At 53.4% G+C, this 19,842-nt stretch overlaps 9 protein-coding genes across 9 annotated transcripts; 5 read left to right on the top strand and 4 right to left on the bottom strand.

Annotated features, from left to right (window-relative positions):
- Positions 1–318: 318 nt before the first annotated feature.
- On the top strand, positions 319–2,967 carry VTN49DRAFT_2420 (uncharacterized protein; the record flags this gene model as incomplete). Its single annotated transcript, XM_069410144.1, has 2 exons — positions 319–1,273; positions 1,328–2,967. 2 exons carry the CDS (start codon positions 319–321, stop codon positions 2,965–2,967), a joined length of 2,595 nt encoding a protein of 864 aa, XP_069268978.1.
- Positions 2,968–4,058: 1,091 nt separating this feature from the next.
- On the top strand, positions 4,059–4,604 carry VTN49DRAFT_2419 (uncharacterized protein; the record flags this gene model as incomplete). Its single annotated transcript, XM_069410142.1, has 1 exon — positions 4,059–4,604. One exon carries the CDS (start codon positions 4,059–4,061, stop codon positions 4,602–4,604), a length of 546 nt encoding a protein of 181 aa, XP_069268977.1.
- A 9-nt stretch (positions 4,605–4,613) lies between these two features.
- On the bottom strand, positions 4,614–5,342 carry VTN49DRAFT_2418 (uncharacterized protein; the record flags this gene model as incomplete). The annotated part of the gene is made up of 3 exons (XM_069410141.1): positions 4,614–4,656; positions 4,728–4,984; positions 5,211–5,342. The coding sequence occupies 3 exons, from the start codon at positions 5,340–5,342 to the stop codon at positions 4,614–4,616; spliced, it is 432 nt and encodes a 143-aa protein (XP_069268976.1).
- A 1,794-nt stretch (positions 5,343–7,136) lies between these two features.
- On the bottom strand, positions 7,137–8,494 carry VTN49DRAFT_2417 (uncharacterized protein; the record flags this gene model as incomplete). The annotated part of the gene is made up of 2 exons (XM_069410140.1): positions 7,137–8,354; positions 8,423–8,494. The coding sequence occupies 2 exons, from the start codon at positions 8,492–8,494 to the stop codon at positions 7,137–7,139; spliced, it is 1,290 nt and encodes a 429-aa protein (XP_069268975.1).
- Positions 8,495–8,797: 303 nt separating this feature from the next.
- On the bottom strand, positions 8,798–9,328 carry VTN49DRAFT_2416 (uncharacterized protein; the record flags this gene model as incomplete). The annotated part of the gene is made up of 1 exon (XM_069410139.1): positions 8,798–9,328. One exon carries the CDS (start codon positions 9,326–9,328, stop codon positions 8,798–8,800), a length of 531 nt encoding a protein of 176 aa, XP_069268974.1.
- Positions 9,329–9,785: 457 nt separating this feature from the next.
- On the top strand, positions 9,786–10,305 carry VTN49DRAFT_2415 (uncharacterized protein; the record flags this gene model as incomplete). Its single annotated transcript, XM_069410138.1, has 2 exons — positions 9,786–9,806; positions 9,877–10,305. The coding sequence occupies 2 exons, from the start codon at positions 9,786–9,788 to the stop codon at positions 10,303–10,305; spliced, it is 450 nt and encodes a 149-aa protein (XP_069268973.1).
- Positions 10,306–10,888: 583 nt separating this feature from the next.
- Positions 10,889–14,224, bottom strand: VTN49DRAFT_2414 (uncharacterized protein; the record flags this gene model as incomplete). Its single annotated transcript, XM_069410137.1, has 8 exons — positions 10,889–11,854; positions 11,913–12,993; positions 13,044–13,520; positions 13,570–13,621; positions 13,675–13,745; positions 13,798–13,885; positions 13,944–14,121; positions 14,180–14,224. The coding sequence occupies 8 exons, from the start codon at positions 14,222–14,224 to the stop codon at positions 10,889–10,891; spliced, it is 2,958 nt and encodes a 985-aa protein (XP_069268972.1).
- Positions 14,225–14,676: 452 nt separating this feature from the next.
- Positions 14,677–16,974, top strand: VTN49DRAFT_2413 (uncharacterized protein; the record flags this gene model as incomplete). Its single annotated transcript, XM_069410136.1, has 3 exons — positions 14,677–14,886; positions 14,945–16,810; positions 16,861–16,974. The coding sequence occupies 3 exons, from the start codon at positions 14,677–14,679 to the stop codon at positions 16,972–16,974; spliced, it is 2,190 nt and encodes a 729-aa protein (XP_069268971.1).
- A 725-nt stretch (positions 16,975–17,699) lies between these two features.
- On the top strand, positions 17,700–19,655 carry VTN49DRAFT_2412 (uncharacterized protein; the record flags this gene model as incomplete). Its single annotated transcript, XM_069410135.1, has 3 exons — positions 17,700–18,329; positions 18,390–19,012; positions 19,064–19,655. The coding sequence occupies 3 exons, from the start codon at positions 17,700–17,702 to the stop codon at positions 19,653–19,655; spliced, it is 1,845 nt and encodes a 614-aa protein (XP_069268970.1).
- Positions 19,656–19,842: the final 187 nt, after the last annotated feature.

Raw genomic sequence — 19,842 nt, 5'->3', positions numbered from 1 at the left:
TTCTGACATCTGATCAATCCTACCTCCAAGAAACAGGGATATAGGTCCAGATCCGCTGCTTGAAGCTTCCTGAAATAGCCTTGCGTTTCCTATCCCTTGGGAGTGGCGAGATTGAAAACATCATAGTCATTGTTGCACCCATTTCGTTCTCGTCAACGTTGATACTACTGTTGTGAAACTGATCGATTGATTCATGTGTGTTCTTTACCGCCATCATTCAGTGCAAGCAACTGGGCTGACTCGTCATAGGACATTAAACGTGAAGCAATTGCGTCCGGACGAATGATTGGTGGTAATACATAGTTTGAAACATCGAAAATGATGGAGGAACTACAGGCCCTTCCGCAAATTCCGAGGTTCGACAAAGCCCGGCCGCGTTCCGCCGGGGCATCGCAGAGGCCCATGCGTGACGAGCACCTGATGGAGTTGGTGAAGTTCTTCCAGATGGACAAGCCGCCACCCTCTCGACACAGTGATAACAACCACAATAGCAGCGACGGGGGACCGGGTCCAGCGGTGACAGCAACAACAGCAACATCCATCGATAATAATAATAACCATCAACCCCACAAGACTGGACACCGTCGTCTTTGGCAGCGCGGGTTGCCAAAGGGAGGCACCAGAAAAGAGAAATCGTCTGCCACAGCCTCGGCGGCAGCGGGGACACGAGAAGAGGAAAATACCCAGCGAGCAGCATCACAAGACCTTCAGTCTCGACAGCTCTCACTCTTGCAGCAGTACGGGTTTCTTCCCGAGGCCGCCGAGGTTGGCGATCATATGTGGGATCCATCGCGGCCGATGCGCAAACGTGATGTCGAGGCCATTGGCCGGCCGTGGCTCGATGATGCCGCCAGCGTGAGATCACCCTCGCAGACGCAGACTAACAGTAGTGGCGCCGAGAAGGACAAGTCAGCGGCGTCAGATCTGTTCAATCTCGACGATTTGACTGCGTTGTTCGAGTGGTCTGTGTCATTCCCGGAACCGCAATCGGGCTCGCCCTCTAGACACGAGCGCGGGTCGCATGAGAATGGCAAGGTTCATGTTGGTGCTCAGGATCAGGTCCGTAGGGGCAGTGACCAGGGATATTCTTCGCAGCGACAGTCCAACACAAGCAATACCCTTGGAACACCGGTGACGCAGCCGCGGCGGAAACATAGCAATAGCAGTCCAGCGCCGATGGCGGGGAGGAACCAGGGTCGTGACGGGTATTCCGACATTGTCAACACAGAGCTCCCTGAGAAGAAGAAAGACGCTGACAGCAATTCGCCAAATGGTAAGGCAAGCCCTACCTCCAAAGCGGGTTCTAGCTCATCCCCATCCACCGAAGGCCAAAGCAGGGAAGCCAAGTCAGAGCATGGCCACAAGAATTCTCCTCCAAGACTGCCCGCTGGATGCCTGCCGCCGCCCCGAGTGTCAAGCAAGGCAGCTATGCGCAATGCCTTTGCCGCAACAACCCTGGACACCGTGGTCATGTCCGCGAACGAAAAAACACAGGCTCGAAACGCCGTTAGTCCCACAGAGACCATATTTTCCTCCACGCAGGACATGCACTCCTCGACTCCATCTGCCACTCAGCCTCGACGGCTTCGCAGTGCGACTTCCGCCACCGGGCAGAGTCCCAAGAAGAGAAAGGCCAGCCCAAGTCCACCGGGAATTTCGCTTCTCTCCATGGGGAATTTCCCGCATAGCATGTCTCCGCCCCCCTCGCCCGCTCCGGCAAGGCCACTGCCTTCTGTACCGGAAGCAACAAACAGCCCGCAGTCAGAAGATGACCATCAGAAACGGCTGAAACCTAATGACGTGGGGAGTAGATTGGTGAATTCTTCAGGAGACAAGCATGACAGTCCTACTCTCGGGTCAAACAACGGCGAGCCGGACAGCAGTAAGCAGTTCTCTGTTCCACCACCACCAAGCCAGTTTGCAGATAGTCCAGAAGCGCGTCGCGGTATCTCGCCTGCTCGCTGTGAAAGCCGCCTCGAGAACCGCAATGAGAAATTCCATGTGCTGAGGGCGAAGGATGTGGCGACCGCGCCGGCCCAAAAGAGGGACAACAGCAACAACAGCAGCAGTACACACATCAGGTTCCGCTCAGAAAGGATAATGAGTCCTCCCGGACCAGCACCTTCGGTGCTTCTGCCCGCAGACCCTCCTATTCGTCGCGGCTCGAGTCCAATCCCTTCGACTCCGGTATCTGCTACAACGTGCGGCAGCTACGAGGGCGGAGTTTCGCGAAGCGTCAGCATAAAGAGCAGCTCCGGCACAGAGTCGAGCATTTCGCCGCATACAACTATTACTAGTAAAAAGCAACGCACCGGCCAGGGCGCAGCTAGCCATAACAATATGCTGCGCTCCGATCCGTCCCTGCCATCCTCCGATGACGAAGGTGGCGATGAGGGATCATCCACCAGCGCAAGACGTCCGAGCAATGAAGCCCATCCAGAAACCGTCGCAGACAATGCCCACCCTGACGATCACAATGCACGGAACAAGCCTTTCCCCCCCGCCCTGGCCCTCGCCGATTCCACACACCATCGGGCCAGCGAAAAGTCAATCACTAAAAAACCATCAATGCCAATCTCCGCTAGTTCGGAACCGTCGCAAGCGCAGCTCATCCAGCAACTCAAGGCGCGAATCGCAGCTCTGGAGAGGCAAAACCGGATGCTGCATGCGGCGCTGATCGCGGCGCTTGATGCGGGCGTTTCGCATGACGCGGAAAGCTTGCGGAGTAACCCGGCCAGCCCGGGATTTTTAAATAGTCCTGTGCAATGCCAGGGTGGTTTCTGGGACGCCATCAAGTGCATGTCTGGTGGGGAGTCGGTCGGACATGGCTCGTCATCTTTGTTTAGTAAGGGAGCGAGTAGTGCGGCCGACCATCCTTCCGGTCGAGGGAGTTGGGATGGACATGGTGAGCGGAATAGTCCGTCAAAAGGCAATCGGCGTAGTCTGGGGGGTTCGAATAGTGTCTGAAATGGGCATTATTCGCTTGCGGTTACAGGATTGGGGTTGATGACTTCATGCGAATATTTATTTTCCTAACATGGTAATCTTTCGCAATGTCATGCCAACTGGAGAACAAAAAGGTTCATGAAATGAGACTCATTCAGTTACTTAATATGATTGTATCCGAAACGTAAACAGGATAAATGGACATCGAAGAAAGAGCATTATTATGCGAAGTGTTTGTGATTTGGAATGGCAGGATCATCTGACGAATTGAGCCCTAACTTGACAACTTTACCTACCGGCTCTGATAGCGTTTCCCCTTCCTATTCCGGGTTGAAATTGCTCAGCTCTCAATATTCTGCCGCTGCCAAGCTCTTCGATTTATCGATATCGACGCCACCAAAAAGATCTTGGAATCACTTTCGGGCCTCGTTAACCATCAGTGAGGGATGCCACACTCTTTCCTTGGTTTCCGCGATTCAGAACACCGACCAGGCCAGACCCGACACTAACAGAGCTCGGTTTAATCGATCGTTCTCGTATGGAGGTACGCCGTACTAGCCTTACAGAAGCATATTGTCAGCGTGTATTAGGCCGAGTTCAAAGCCATGACGTCACCAAAGATTACAGCAACGAATCTTTCAGATTGGTTGCCTGCAAAAGCTGTGATGCCGGACACGAGCTGAAGCCCGTTTCATATTCGAGGATCCCTCAGCTACGAATGGACATGGGACGAGGGCCTAGAACGCAGAAATTAGGGAGCGCAGAAGCATATTCTCGTCTGAACAGATCTTCACAATCAAAGACTGAGACGAGGATAAAATAACTATGAGCCTATCATTCTAGGGCTTTTGCGAGAATTCAGACGAGCCATTTTGGGTCATCATAACAAAGGAATTGTTTTTCTTGCTTCTGCGTAACTTCAACCGTCATTTAATCCGAAAGATACTGGAGTTATTTCGGCGATTAATAGAACCCCTGTACCAGCGTTCGAGGACAATCGAGGAGGAAAAACGATGTATTCGTAGAGTAGATCTGTTGTTAACAGGCGAGGGTTGGGCGATGCGCGCGTCACTAGGAACATCGAGTCTTTGGCTCAGGCATATGCTACAAGAATGGTTAGAAGGCGTCGCATCGATGAATGGCAAGTGCAGACATTTCATGGAGACATATATACAGAGCGTAGCATCGTTCAACGAAAAACTAGTGTGAAAATTGATTACGCCCTCTGTGCCTATCATGCACAGCCTTCAAGGCACAGAGAGTGTAAACGACGAAGAAGAGAAGATAAAGTACAGACAATCCTCCCATTTCTCGTCCCTAGTCCTAAGCCCTATCGTGCCATTTCATTTTACATCATGGCAAGGAGAGCAGCGCCAACGGCCAGACCCAGGGAGCCCTTGACGGCCGAGGCAGCACCCGGGAAGGGCGGGTTCTCAGGAGAACCAGTATCAGTGGGACCAGGCAGCTGGCCAGTGCCGGTGGGAACAACGACGCTGCTGCTGCTGCTGCTGGGCGGCACATCAGTCGGCTGGGCCGCGCTAGAGCTCGCCGGAGGAGCCGAGGACGAGGCCGTCGGCTGGGCAGTCGCCGAGCTGCTTTCGGGGGCGGTGGCGACAGGATCAGTGCCATCCGGGCAGGTATTGGGCGGCATGGCATAGTGGACGCCATCAGAGCAGCAGATAGCACCCGGAGGAACGCACGGGATGCCAACTAAATGGAAGGAAGACCTCGTCAGCACATGACTCATATGGCCGTGAATCGGAAAAAACTGCGTAACTCACCAGGGCAGGCAGGGACGTAGCCCGGCGCGCAAGTCGCGCGGGTGTCGAGGAGGTTGGCGCGCTTGCCAACAAGCGGCACGTCCGCAGCAGCCGACAGCAGCGGCAGGGCGGCGACGGAGACGATCAGAGACTTGGTGAACGCCATTGTTGACGGTCGGTAAACGAGCGTTGGTGTCTTTTAGAACGAGCGAAAGTGCTGCAGAGAGCAAGAAAAGTCGAGAGCGAACGGACTGAAGAGAAGTCTTCGTTGAACGCGGCTTTGTGCGGGAAGAAAGAAAAACAATAATGAGGGAGGCAAAGCGGCAATTTAAAATATATTGGTTAGGCTAGTATCCCCTCGTATTGTTTGCGCCTAAAGACTTTTTTCTTTCTCCGGAGGGAAGTCTTAGTGAGGGTTAGTCTTTGTTGTTCCCGGCTGCCCTCCAATCCCGGCCCACGATGCCAGGCAAACTCCCGACAGGATTCCTCCAATCCCAGGCCTACGATCCCGTTGCGTTCAGGCTTCGATCCCGGCGTGTCCTCGTGCCCTGGTTTCCCCCACCACTCAGCGATCGATGGGCAGACGCCCAGGTTCTTCTGCCAGGGGCTATTTTTCCACCTGCAGGAACGTTCCATTGGGTGTCTTCCGACTATGGGCTTGGCGTTCAGGGACAAGACTTTTGGGATTGGATGCACCAAGACTCTTCCGCCTGGAGGCCCAACCGAACCAACTCCCTTTACTCCGTGCTCGAAATCTAGATAACCTATGTAGATATCAAATCCATAACCTAAAAAGCGCCAATGCCTTATGCGCCGGGGGTGGCTTTTGTTTTCATCCCCACCAGAGCCTCTAGTTCGATGTGCTAGCGGCCAAAAGCCAGAACAATGGGATTCAAGTGAGCCGCATGGGGATTCCGATTCCTTTGTGACCAGTCTCAAAGAGAGTGTCAGATCGATCCTCCATTGATCAGATCGGCACTGTCATCACGATCGTATTATTGCATTAGAGTTTACGAATATTCAGCGTCCTTGTGGAGGGCGACTGACGTGGACCACGGAGGTGACGGAGGTGGCTACTGGTCCAAGGCCTCATTCACCCAAACGGGAAAGATACGAAAGCAAACCTGCGGTCCACTGCGGATTGCCCCCGTTTTCCTCCTGCAAAAAAGACTCCGTACCGAGAGTTAGCTACCGTAGGTACCTGCATTGTTCTTTTGTAAGGCCTAAAAACAAAATTGAACTTTTGTACACAAAGTGTAATCCGAGGTTGCGACTTCAATCACTTCACTGGTTAATTGCGGTGAAACGAAGAGCAACAACTCCAAAACAATAGCTGAGCAAAACTCCTTTTAGGTCAACTATTTAGGCTATGAAATTTTATTTACGGATACACGCTATCATAAGGCGTAATGCGAACGTATGGACGGCCACGTGTCTTTCCATTGGTCGCATTGCTGACTCAATCACAAATCTGGCCAATCATACGAGTAGTAACATAAGTTTGGTAGCAAGGTCGGTATGGAATCGGGTTGATCGTACGAGTACGGAGTACAGGTGACGTTTCAAGCCAGGAATAACTCATCACCTAGTAATTACAGTCCGGCGCTGAGGTTGCGGCCCCTGACGATTTGTACGCCGTAATATTCATACGAACTCTGTACTCCATACTTGGGGAAATCATTCACGCTAAGATAAAGAACTGCCGAGTTCCCTATCACACACGGACCGGCCACTTCGTGATTCTGCAGAAGCGAGAAATGGTAACCGAGCTTGCTGCCAAGTTTAATAGTATGCCAATCGCATGCTGTCGGGCCCCTTTTTTTTTTTTTTTTAAACTTAAAACCTACCGAGTACCGCGGCGCATCTTCGTGCACGGCTACGCCAATCGTGCCGAGCCGATCAACGGCAGCTGAAGCACGGATAGCTGTTTCAAGAGATCCGTGAATCCCGTGATGTACATACAGCCCTCTGGGAAAACAACGATTTGCGCATCGGGACTCGAGGAGTGTGTGTGCCTATGGAGTAAGCGAGCGATAAAGACGCTCGCTTCGATAGACACGGAGATTGTCAATCACAACTTGAGTCACCGCTCCATCAAGCGTGACATGTGTGCGGTTTCCACTCTGCATGAACTTGCGTTGCTGCAGGTGCAGCCTGGCCTGTCATATTCGTCACACTGAAGCACATACGCAATCTATTTCGAGTGACGGGTTCCGGCCGACTAACATATCTCAGGTCAAGACAGTTTGAGCATTTACGGAATGCTATGAACGAGCAATGCCTCAAACACGGCTTTCCCTGTCTGACCTCTATCTTTATGCATACTATGATTATTTTGATTTGATAGCTAAATATGTACTCTCGTGTGATGGCTCCATCGAGAGACACCAAGTTCCGCTCCTCGGCTCCGGAAATAGATCTGCGTCCTCGTTACAAGGGGACCTCATCCAGTTTCTCCTCTGTCGGGCTCTTGCTGGATTCCCCATTTTCCTCACGTTGCTCGTGCTGCTCCGTTGTTGTCTCAGTTGTGGATCGATCCTCAGCTTCTTCCTCCTCGGACTGATCATGTGATTCCGCCGCGCCTTCCTCAACCGCACCCTCAGCGGCGCCTTCAGTGGCTCCTTCCCCTGGCTTCTCCTCGCTCTTTACATTCGCTTCGCCCTCTTTCTGTGCTTTCGCTTCCTGCTTTTCCTCCGGGGAAGCCGTGCGGTCCTTTGGTGGAGGGGTGGGCGGCCTTTCGCCCTCACTCTGGCTCTTGGCATCCTCCGAGCCGCCGGGGAACGGCGTCGGCGGCTTCTCAGGGGCTTGTTCAGTGCCAGACTGTGATGCAGGCTCGGGTTGACCGCCAGCCGGGGCGGTGGCAGGCGCACTAGGAGGAGCTGTAGATGTAGACGCCGTGGACCGATGCTGCTGGACCTGCTGCGAGATGGGCCGCGTTCCCAGCTGTCGATGCCGCGGGTCAGCATTCAGATAGTAGCTTCGCACACTGACAATGGTTCCCTCGGCTTCGCAGGCGTCAACCCACTCTGGCCGCACGACGGGGATGTTCATCTCCACTGCCTTTTCCCACAGTGAACCTCGCCCCTCGGTGCAGACAAAGTGCGTAGTATCGATGCGAACCGTATCCACCATCTTGCCACCGATGCGCTCGAGCGCACGCGCCAGAGCCTCCTTCTGTTGCGGAGACATGATGCCCGGCGTGACCGTAATACCAGACAGATCCGTCATTTTGTGTGTTCGGCAGACCAACTTCTCTGACTGATACGTGCCGGCCGTCGTGCGTAGCACCAGATGGAACGTGTATTCGGTATCGATTGCGAGACCGCTGATCTTCGTGCTCAGCGTCTCCAGGGGCCGTGGTATCGACCCAGCTTTGGATCCATTGCGGTAGAGCGATAATGATTTGAGGGATGCTGTCGCCAGATTGATGGGATCCCATTCGAGAACGAGCGAGGTCTGGGTCGCATTGCGGAGACGGAGGACTGGAGGCGATGGAGTGCGCAGTCCGTATGTGTTTAGGATGCGCTTCTGCAGAGCTTGAAAGTCGGCGACGCTCTTCGCTTCCGCGGCTAGATTTCGTGAGACTTCAATGTCGACGATACTGCCGGAGCTAATGTTGCTTGGCAGAAGAACCGACGGGAACTCAATCTGCAAATCCCGGCACGTTAGAAATGAAAAGGGTTTCTCGAATATGGACGATGCGATTAGATCCCTACCAGTCGGTTGTCCTGCGTCAACAACACCGCGACGCCGGCGTCAACCTTGCCCACGGTCAGGGAGACCAGCATTTTCGACGACTGCCAATGCCGTCTATTGCCCGCAGACTAATCGCGTGGCAATCAATTTCAATACAGAGAGTCGATTGAGACTCAGGGGTCGATGGGGAATGGCTTTAGAAGATTGCATGCGATGCATGCAGGGATGATCAGCCACAGCTCTTCTGCCGCGCGGCCCGTCTTGCCTAATTGGGAAATTTTGATAAACTCCTGGGCAAGTGATGGCGAGTGGAATATCTCAGCATTTCTTTGCTCATTAGTAGCAGGTCTCATCTACATAGCTCTACATGAATGAATTTGTGCAACGAATGAGTTCTAGTCTAGCTTTTGACTGGCAGCGGTCCCACTAGGCAGAGTCTTGCGAGCGACCGTGACCAACTTTTCCACCACAGCGTTCATCTCCTTCTGTATCTGTACATCCGACGCCTTCTTCGTCTTGTCTGTTGCCGTGATGGCAACAGTGCCGGCAATTCCCGAACGGCGACTCGGAATTTCCTTGCCTTGGATCTCTGCCGCTGGTAGCGGTCGCCCTTGAGCATCAAAGCCTTGCTGGTACAATGCCGTCCGAAACGCTTGTCGCATGCGCCTCGCAATCCATGTTCGCACGACCTTTTTAAATGGAAGATGGCCAACTTCGACTCTCCACCAGAGGGTGTTGAAGTCACGGTGTCGATGCTCCCACAGGAATTTGGCTCGCAAAGGCGTCGGGTAGAGAACGTAGCGTTCCGTGTACGGGCTCATGAGGCATTTGTTATGATACCGAGCAGCGTAGAGTTCGGTCATGAGGAGCGGCCATAGTGCCGGGAGCTTCGACTCGACGGTCGTGAACGGCGGCGGCGCAAGCATCTTGCTGCTTCTGACGGACTGCTACTATGAACCAGAAGCTGAATGACACATATTGTCGTTGCCCAGGATAGGGCCTGAGATCTGGTCAGCCTCTGGTCAAAAAGGAGCCCAGCAGACAACTCACCGATTGCAGACAACCAGCTGCACGAATACTCTGCTGGCGTTGTCACAGGCCTCAGCAGTCGATGCTTGACTGCTGGCAGATGCAGGTGAATAAAACTGTCGCCTGTGATTGGCGGGATGCACGTGCAGCAAGTGGCGAGCCTGAGGCAGAAACAGCGAATCAGGCCGAAAACGAGGCGGGAGGGAATTTGGTTTTGGGAACCGAAAATTTAAATAGTAAAGGGCTTTAAATTCCCCTCCTCGCCCCTCTTTGTCCACGACACTATCAAGAAACACCATCACATCGTCTGCATTTCTTCGAGTAGAGCGTGTGTAACGACTTGAGCGGACCAACATGCCGAAGAACAAGGGAAAGGTAAGTTACGACTTGAATTTATTCATTCGCCACCGTGCAGCAGCTGACCACGTACTTTGCACAACAACAGGGTGGAAAGAACCGCCGTCGCGGAAAGAATGAAAACGACAACGAGAAGCGGGAGCTTATCTTCAAGGAGGAGGGCCAGGAGTATGCCCAGGTGATCAAGATGCTGGGCAACGGCCGTCTCGAGGCGCAGTGCTTTGATGGCGAGAAGCGGCTGGCGCACATTCGTGGCAAGCTGCGCAAGAAGGTGTGGATCAACCAGGGCGACATCATCCTCCTCTCGCTCCGCGATTACCAGGATCAGAAGGGCGACGTGATCCTCAAGTACAGCGCCGACGAAGCCCGCAGTCTCAAGGCCTATGGCGAGTTGCCTGAGAACGCCAAGATCAACGAGACCGACACCTACGGCCACGAGGGCTTCGAGGATAACGTCGAGTTCGACGAGGATCGCGAGACGGCCGACGAGAAGGAGATCGACGTCGACGAGATTTAAAATCCTCTCTGTCTCATCAACAGCCTCACATTCGGGCAGGGCGGCCGCCCTACGGGCACACCGTGCCCTTTATCCGTCCAACCAAAGCAATGATTATACCGGGATAATTCAACCCGGCTTTAATCATCGAGACAAACCGCCACTCTCGGTCAGACCATGCATATCGGACTCGAAGGCATCATTTTGCCCACTCTCCACATCGGTCCGGTCGGACGTGCTCGAATGCTGAGCGACTCTCGACGGCGACTCTGTGCGCATTATCTCCCTGGGACTACGCTTTACTTGCAACGGCAGGAGTGATGAACGGGTGACTTGCTTGCAATTGACTTGTTTCGTAATTCCTGTTTCAGAGTTCAATATCATCATTGCAATGGAAATACGCAAAAGTACGCCTATTTTGTTATGGTCCCTTATTATAAATTTCTCGATTTCATTTCTTCGTTTCCTGCTTCGCTTTCGATGACCTCATAGAATGGGATAATTTTGCATATGCATGATGTATATAGACATTGAAACCAAGATGCCCTCTCTTTTTCTCGTCAGAATTCAATGGCCATTCATGCTTGTAGCCAAAAACCGTAAGTCATGATGATGAACTCTGCTTCTCCTCATTCTCAAATACGTTCCTTTTAAAGAACCCCACAATCTTTCTTGCCGTTTCCTTCCCAACCAAAGGATCAAGATCCTCAACCTCCATATTCGCAAGCTCATGGATATTGCTAGTCTCCCGAATCAGTCGGTCCAGAACAGGCGGCGTCACGCCGGGAACCGCGCGCAGCATATCCTGCGGCAGTTGGTTGAATGTACGATGCTCGATTCCCGCGGCAGCTATGATGCCGTTGCCGCTGCGCTGTGAGGAAGAGGAGGAATCGCCGGTGATATCAACATCAAGGCCGACCTGCACTGCACGAAGGGGGTCAGGCTCGGGAGCGTTTTTCTTGAGTTCTGCGAAGATTTCGGCTGTTTGGGAAGGGGAAGATGACCAGATGATCCGCAGGGTTGGAAACGATAGAGTGAGAAGGACGAGGAGATGCTGGATGGATCGCGGGCTCGCCGGGTTGACGAGGGAGCTGCTTGCTGCAGCGGCGGTTGCCGGTGTGCCCGAGGAGGTGAAGACGTAGTCAGACAGGAAGCTTGTGCTGGGCATCGATGCGGACGCAAAGGCATCAAAGGTGAAGGACTTGTTCTGGTCGAACTCGATCAGCAGCACGGGGTTGCGGTAGTGCTGCAGCATCATCTCCACCTGGTTGTACAGCCGCCCGTTCTTGAGAGAGCTGATCAAATCGCGCACTGACTTGCGTTCGACGCAGATTTCCGGTGTGAGCACGTAGTCGCCGACCGTCAACTGGCACGGAACCACCTGCATGCTTCGGCCATGCAGTAGGGAAGGCAGCGCGCTTCGAATCTCGCGGACGTCAACAACGACGGTTGGTGGTGATGACGTAGCTGCCAGGCGTCCGCCGCCCGCGATGCGAGTATTTACTGTGCGAAGGAATTTTTCCTCTGGGTCTTCCTGGCTGGGATCATGCGTGAGGGTCACTGCCATGCTCTGGAATCATTGTTAGCGATATAAAACAGACCCCTTTTATATCGAATGTTTCCCGTACCCTTCTCTCTTTGATCAGTTTCGTGAACGCGTCTTTCTCCCGCCGGACAGCGCTGAGGTACCGCTGTTCTTCGACAGAGCCACCGTAGTACATGAAATAAACGCGCACATTCCGATCCGTATGAGAACTTCGATATACCTCAACGCGCCGAATAAATGCAGCGTCAGGCTCATACATGATGATATACCGGGGACGGGCCTCTTCCAGAATCCGTTCGTCCATATCGCCATCGTAGGGATGAATCATGATGAGGTCGCTCATGTCGTAAAGTTCATAATAGTCTTCCGCATCCTGCAAATCATCAATCACAACCTCATTCTTCACGCTCTCCTCCGCGGCTTTTGGTTCAAGATTGTTCAGTAACTCCGACACTTGTCCAGGTGCCTCAACATCAACTTGCACACTATCAGTCGCACCTCGCCCGCTAGTGGCAGCGGCGCTGCTTCCTCCCCGGACCCGTCGCCGCTTATTTGGCGGAGCGCGGCTCGTTGTGATCGTTTGGCTCGGTTTTGTTTCAGTGCTTGTTGAATAGAGATCATTCTTTGCACGCGCAAAGTTCAACTTCCAGTTCAGATACTCCCGCAGTTTCCGGCGCATCATCAACTCAGCGGATCTACCGCCATCGTCATCGCTTGACGCATCTTCATCATTATTAGCGTCATTGTCGGAATTCAATTCGGGTTTCACATGTCTCGATTCTAGGTATTCTCGAAGCTGCCGGCAGGTACGCTGATCGCTGCACATGATCAGAATAACGTTATTCGAATCGTCACGAACCGGATTAAAGTAGATGTCTTGCTCGATCTCTTGAAGGACATCGGCCAGGGCTTGCCATTTTGGCTGTTCCTCCAGGACCGGCTGTAAAGTAGAGGGGAACGAAATGGAAGAGTCGGCTACATCTGATCCCGTAATCTTGCCCCTATAAACTCTCGATTTGGCGGTCTCAAACAGAACATGCGCAGCGTCCAAAAACAGCCATGGCGAGTAGTTGTGTTTTGTTGACCCTGGTGGTGCAGAGTGTGCTGCAATAATTGTATCGAGATACTTCAATAAAGACACCGCATCATACGTGAGAAGGGAGCTTCAAAATCAGTAAAAGGTGCCTCAACCTGATTAATAGAGCAGACTTACTGCAAGATAGATCTCAAGACCGACAGGTCTGCTACCATTTGCCGCGTGCGGAAACTAACACGGTGCCAAATGGGATCCAACTGCCGTCTGATTACCACATCAAAGTTTCTATGCAAGGCACTGTCCACTGTCCAATCTTCCATGTCAAGGCCTGTATTTGCCTTTTTCAATTCTGATACAGTAGTTTCGACACACTCCAGGACAGCATTTTGGATTTCTCGCATCTTGTCAGTCATGGGAACTTCGAGCTCAATCACCTCTGCTTTGCGACGGCCCTCTAACGATTCAGCAACAGTAACATGGAATCGAGGCCATAATGATGGCTTGCGCAAGAAGAGATTCTGTAGCGTGTTTGCGAGGGGCGAAAAACCAACGGTGAGGGGCTCTGGGCTGTCCGAAAAGGCCTTAAGAAAGCCAACTTTGTTAAATTGCCGATATATACGGACAATGAACGCCTCTAGAGATGTTGCCACAACACTATCAACAATTAGAGTGAGCCATTTTTGGAGGAAGCCGGTGACCGTACCGCTCCGCATGAAGGACTATCATGCCAGTGATTTTCTCCGGATCCAGAAGCTCTAATTACTGTCAGTGATATCTGTAGAAATTCAACGAAGGGAAATCTGCGTACTAGAAAGAAGATCCACCGCGAGAATGCGGGATGTCACGCTCAAGACTCCTCCCTGCGCATAGATCTTCTCCCTGTTCCACAGTCAGCCTCTCTCAACACGATTACTCTCCGGAGATCGCGAACCTCATGGGGACCGTAGCTTTGTCCGTATTGATAACTTTCAGCCCACGGGCCAGGGGAGTCTTGCTGATGGCATAATGCTCCGCGAGAGCTGCTCAGGATCTTAGCCATTCGATTCTCGCAATCACCGCGCTCCTCGTAAGGCACACCTTCACCGATCCACTCATTTTCCCGGTCGTCAGCTCCCACCACCAGCACCAAGTTATTCCCTGCAGCATCGTATGTGTGAAGCAAATTTGTCACGAGACGGAGAAGGCCGAGGCCTCGAGCAAGGACGACGAGCTCATCTTCGGCGCGGAGCTCGTTGAATAGGTCCTGTTGGAATTGCTAGATAACCGCCAGTCAGCACAGCCAACCAAACCTCTCCACAAGCCATATTACGCACCAACGGCAGTGATAGCTTCACCTGCACATTCGGACGTTCGGACATGAGGACTCCTATTTCATATCGCGCTTTGGTGCCGACTTGAAGCGCGATCTGAGCCCAGAACGTGACGGGGCTGCGCGTAGTCACGTGACATTATTACGGCGGGGTCACACTAATACCAATATGGATTAGCGTGAACTGCACGTCGTCCATCAGCTCGAGTTGAACCGCTGCGCCTTGGCTATCATCGCCAGACTCTGCATGGCTTTGCGTATATCTATCGGTGTTGCATTCCCCTTAATTGGACTTTCTCAGTATTTTTGTGTTCCGGAACCCTCCTGCCGGCTTGTTTGTTTTCCAGTTTCAAGGATCGATTAAAACTGAGCTCTATCATCCTTGACCAGGTCATCCGCTGCCACCTTGATTGCAATGTGTCCAGAGGGACACTGCTGATCGGTTGCCACACGTTGCCTTGATTACTTGCGCATTGACTGAACCTCTTCCGGGAGCTCGCCATGCCTTCAATTCTTAGCGATGCCGACAAGGAAACGGTAAAGAGAACCGTTCCTAAACCAGGCAACAAGATTCTCGCCGTGGGAGTCGCCCGACTCTATGTTGCCCACCCCGATCCTCATCGATGGACGTACACAGGCCTACAAGGCGCCGCGGTCCTCGCCAATGATCTGGTTGGCCATACGTTTTGGCTCAAACTGGTCGATATTTCGGTAGGTGTCGAGAACTGGTAAACTCCAATCCCATTTACTAACCTCATTCTCGTACCAGCCCGCTGGTCGAGGCGTGATCTGGGACCAGGAGATCTACGATGGCTTCCCATACAATCAGGACCGCACCTTCTTCCATACATTCGAACTCGAGGAGTGCCCCGCCGCGTTCTCATTTGCAGATGAGAAAGAAGCCAAGACCTTCTTGAAGAAGATGAATGAGCGGGAAAAGCATGCCAGCAAAGAAACAAAGGCTACTCCGTTCTCCGCTACTCGTGGCCAAGGTCCCGCAGCTCCGTCGAACGGGAAAAGCTCGGGACGTTCGCTCTTTGGTAGCCTTCTGCACCGCGGATCCCCTTCGCCCGCACCGCCCTCTCCTGCTCCAGCTGCAGCCCCGCCACCGCCGCCAGCGCCGGCACCAGCGAAGAAGCCGGAGTCGTCGCTGGACGACGACGATCCAGCTATCAAAGAGGTTCTCGCGGAGTTGAGAGAAATGGGGATTACGGAAGATCAAATCAGAGAAAATAAGGATTTTATCCGATCTTACATTGAAAGTAAGCAGGCAAACGGCGCTGAAGACACCGCGCAACGTTCGTCGCCTTCTCCGGCAGAGGATCAAAGACGATCAAAAGCTCCTCCTCCGCCTCCTCCATCAGCCCCTCCACCACCAAGGTCTGCTCCGCTGAGCCCGCAGAACACCGGCAGCAGTAGTGGAGGTCGCCGCGGCCCACCCCCACCTCCGCCCTCGAGACGTGGACGCATCGATGCATCTCCTGCTGGACATGAGGGAGAATCAACGACATCCACAAGCCCCAAGGAGCCGTCGCCGCCTCGGCCTAAATTCCGAGCGCCCCCGCCAATTGCAGATGCTGGCAAGTATGCCAAGTCCAACCTGGCCGCTGGTGCACGACCGCGAGCATCATCCGGTACAACGCCTGGTCCACCCCCGCCACCAAGGCCATCGAAATCGCCTCTGGAAGACCAGTCTCCTTCCAAATCAGAGCCGAATCTATTGAGTGATCGCAAAGTGTCCGCTCCACCGGCACCCCCGAGTCGAGGACCGGCACATGGACCACCGCCTCCGCCGCCTCGAGCTGTCAGCCCGCAGCCCCCTCCGCTTCCCTCTAGAGTTCCTCAGGCACCTCCAACGACATCCGGGCCTCCTCCGCCACCTCCGAGAGCTTCTCCAGCACCGCCGCCGCCTCCCGCGGCGTCGCGTCCAGTGCCTTCTCCACCGCAGTCAGCCCCTGCACCTCCTCCGCGACGGCCAGTTTCCACTGAAGCTCCCCCCGCTCCCCCACCGCCGCCTCCCACGGTGGCTCCGTCTGCTCCTCCTCCTCCACCACCCCCTTCGGCAGCTCCAGCACCCCCACCACCTCCGCCGCCCTCGGCGGCTCCCGCTCCTCCACCACCTCCCCCGTCATCTGGAGCTCCTCCTCCTCCGCCACCTCCTCCATTCTCTGGGGCACCGCCACGCTCCTCCGCCACCACCTCCATCTTCACGGGGCTCCACCACCACCGCCACCACCTCCGTCTTCAGGCGTTCCTCCTCCTCCTCCGCCTCCTCCGTCTTCGGGCGTTCCTCCTCCTCCGCCGCCCCCTCCTTCTGCAGGAGTTCCACCACCACCGCCTCCACCGCCATCTTCTGGAGTTCCTCCTCCTCCACCGCCACCTAGCGGTGGTGCACCGCCATCTCTTCCCGCTGTGGGAGGTGGTGGTCGAGACGAACTCATGGCTGCCATCCGTAGTGGAACTACTCTGCGGAAAGTTAAGGATTCTGAGAAACGAGATCGCAGTGCCGCGATGGTTCCAGGCGCGGCTAATGATGGTCCCTCGGCACCGAAGCCCAGTGCTACTCCGGCAACAGGACTCGCGGGTGCTATCCAAGATGCTCTTGCTAAGCGGAAGCAGAAAGTCAGCGGAAGTGGTAAGTATCTTTTTCCTCTATATACTTGACTACAATATTGATATTTGCAGATGACGAGAAGGAGGATGACGACGACTGGTGATTCAGGCGTTTGCCTTTACCACAAAGTGTTTGAACTCGCTTCTTTGCGGTGTTCTTCTGGTCACTGTTATTGGATATTATAATAGTTTGGTTTGATATAAGGCATCGAATACCGGTGACATTCGAACGCTGTTGAGGTGTCGTGCCCATGTTTCCACAGCTGGAACAGCGCCTTTGCCTGGCATATTTATATATCAAATACTACTTGTTACTCAAGCGTTCATCGCATTATCCTCAATTTAGGATCTCAGTACGAAGTATTCCGTACTATAATGTCTTAAGCAGATTTTTGGTCCTTGGGAAGGATCAGAGCCATGGATCAACGAAGATAGACGCTGGACACAACCTCTCGTATCATTTACCGAATAAAGATATTTTCAGAATCGTCTGATAGATGCAGCAGGTATTAACTGGCCGCTAGTTCAACCACTTCATACAGATTTCAAAATTTCATTTCCCTTCTCAAGAGTCGCTTTGATGTCGGACCGGAGCTGGCTGTTTGAATTTCCTCCCCTTAGCACGTTACTGTGCTTGTACGACAGCCAAAACGAGACATCTTCACCCGCAGAAATACTAGAGCCTGCAGCTAATGTAGCCAGCACAGAAGTGTTCCTGATGGAAAATTCCATGGTCGTTCTTTATGCCTCGTCCCGGGCGATAGAGATATCGGCACGTGCTCGGATAATCGTTGATCCGCGCAAAGCCCAGCCCAAAAACTTGGGTACGGGAAAGACGATAGAGAAATCAGCGCGGCCTTCATGACGAGGTTACGACACATGAATTGGACAATTCACGACAAGACAGAGAGATGCTAGCGTCGCCGTCTCTCAAGCCCTCTGCCCCGTCGATTTCCTTGCTCCGTTTTCTCCGCTCTCAGTCCGAATCGGTCTTTTTCTTTACTCCGAACCCTACTACATCGAGTTCTGAGTCGTCATCAACATGGCATTCCTCTCGATCCAGACATGCTAGCGCCGGTCGATCTGCATCGAATTGGCGGAACTTGAACCCGGCGCCGTGCCGCGCCCAGCTCGAGGCTTCGTTGTTCGCGTTCCTTTCGCCAACCCCGTCGAGAAAGTCAACAAAGTCCTTAGCGCGTGTACGGAGTCCTATTTCACTTCCAATCACGGACGTGAATATTGTTGCGTCGAATATACTTTCACGATATGCGTCGACAAAGAGCAGGGGTTGGCTTCGACGGCTGTTGGATCTGCGCAGGGTTCGAGAAGTGATCAATGATCGCAATGCAGCTGCACAATATTCACCTTCGCCGTATGCTACCACGTTTACCGACGAGGGAGCAGAGGGTAATCTGTTCAACCTCGGGCGAACGCTAGCGACCAAGATCAATGAGCCTCGGCTACGATGTACGGAGTTTGATGAGAACGGCAATGTCACATTGGTGAATGGGGAGTATCGGAAAAGTGAATTGATTGCAAAGGTACCTCTTAGCCATACTGGACTCGAAAATAAGTAAATTGGGGCTGATTGGAATGTCTAGTATGGCTTATTGCCACGCGATTTGCGAAAAATCGATTCCTCAGTTCTCCCGCATATCCTCGTTCGACCGACGGCCATTTTGATCTCGCTCCTTCATTTGCGAGTCCTGATCAAAGCCGACAAGGTACTCGTTTTTGACGCATATGGATCAACAAACTCGTACTCGCAATCAGTTTTCATGTACGATCTCGAGGGCAAACTGCGCCAGTCTCAAACGGCCGGTGCACTCGCTTACGAGTTTCGAGCCCTGGAAGCCGTTTTAATCAGCGTGACGAGTGGACTGGAGGCGGAATTCGAAGGTGTTCGGGAGCCGGTCGTGCGTGTGCTGCGAGCCCTCGAGGAGGACATTGATCGCGACAAGCTCAGGCATTTGCTGATCTATTCGAAGAAGCTGGGCAGCTTCGAACAAAAGGCGCGCCTGGTTCGTGATGCGATTGAGGATCTTCTCGAGGCAGACGATGACCTCGCTGCCATGTATCTCTCTGAACGCCGCAAGGGAATTGTGCGAGAAGAGTCTGACCACCAGGAGGTGGAGATGCTTCTCGAATCTTATCACAAGGTCTGTGATGAGATTGTTCAGGCAAGTGGGAGCTTGGTGACGGCTATCCGCAACACCGAGGAAGTGTAAGTTCACAACACCACTCTCAAATGTGTTTTAATGCTCATTTAATGCAGAGTCAGAGCCATTCTCGACGCAAACCGCAACTCCCTAATGCTCCTCGACCTTAAATTCAGCATCGCCACTCTCGGCCTCGCCGCCGGCACATTAATCTCCTCCTTCTACGGCATGAACCTGAAGAACTTCATCGAGGAGTCCGACTTTGGCTTTGGCGCCGTCTCCGCGTTCTGCTTCCTGAGCACACTCTTCGTCAGCATGTACGGCCTCATGAAACTGCGCAAGGTGCAGCGTGTCCGCATGTGGGCAGAAGGCGGCGTCACATCGTCAGGGATCGCACCATTGGGCAGTCGCCATCTTGGGCTGGGTCCACCCCCTCCTCCCGGCAGTCCTGGTGGTCGAATTCCTGGCGCCTGGCGGCCTGACCCGCTCGATCCTATCCTGTCAGGTGCCCAGAGTGATATACGCGTGGAGAGGCTACGCAGGATGAGAGATTCCTCGCTCGTCCCGGCGCCGACAGTGCCGACTTCGACTTTGTACCCAGAAGCGGGTCGTCGCTCCGCCACGTCAAAGGCTGCCGCTTCGCCGTATTCCAAGTCTTCGTCGAAGGGGACTGTTCGGTCGGACGAAGCTGCCCTGGTCAGGGCATGAAGTTCCTCTCGTCTCATCTCTTTCGTTATACACACATTCTTATTACTAGAATGGTGCATGCATGACATCAGGGCGGGTTTGTTTTTTTTGACATTTTTTCCTAGCGTCGGCGTTGAGATGAGGGTAGATTGGGCATATCAGCATTGTTATTAGACATTCTCTGGTCTTTCCAACTCTGCATAGTTCG

The sequence above is a fragment of the Thermomyces lanuginosus genome, assembly GCF_041956635.1.
Source record: "Thermomyces lanuginosus strain ATCC 200065 unplaced genomic scaffold VTN49scaffold_27, whole genome shotgun sequence".
NCBI lineage: Eukaryota > Fungi > Ascomycota > Eurotiomycetes > Eurotiales > Trichocomaceae > Thermomyces > Thermomyces lanuginosus.
Note: the sequence above shows the minus strand (reverse complement) of the source record. Positions and strands in the feature narration are given on the sequence as shown.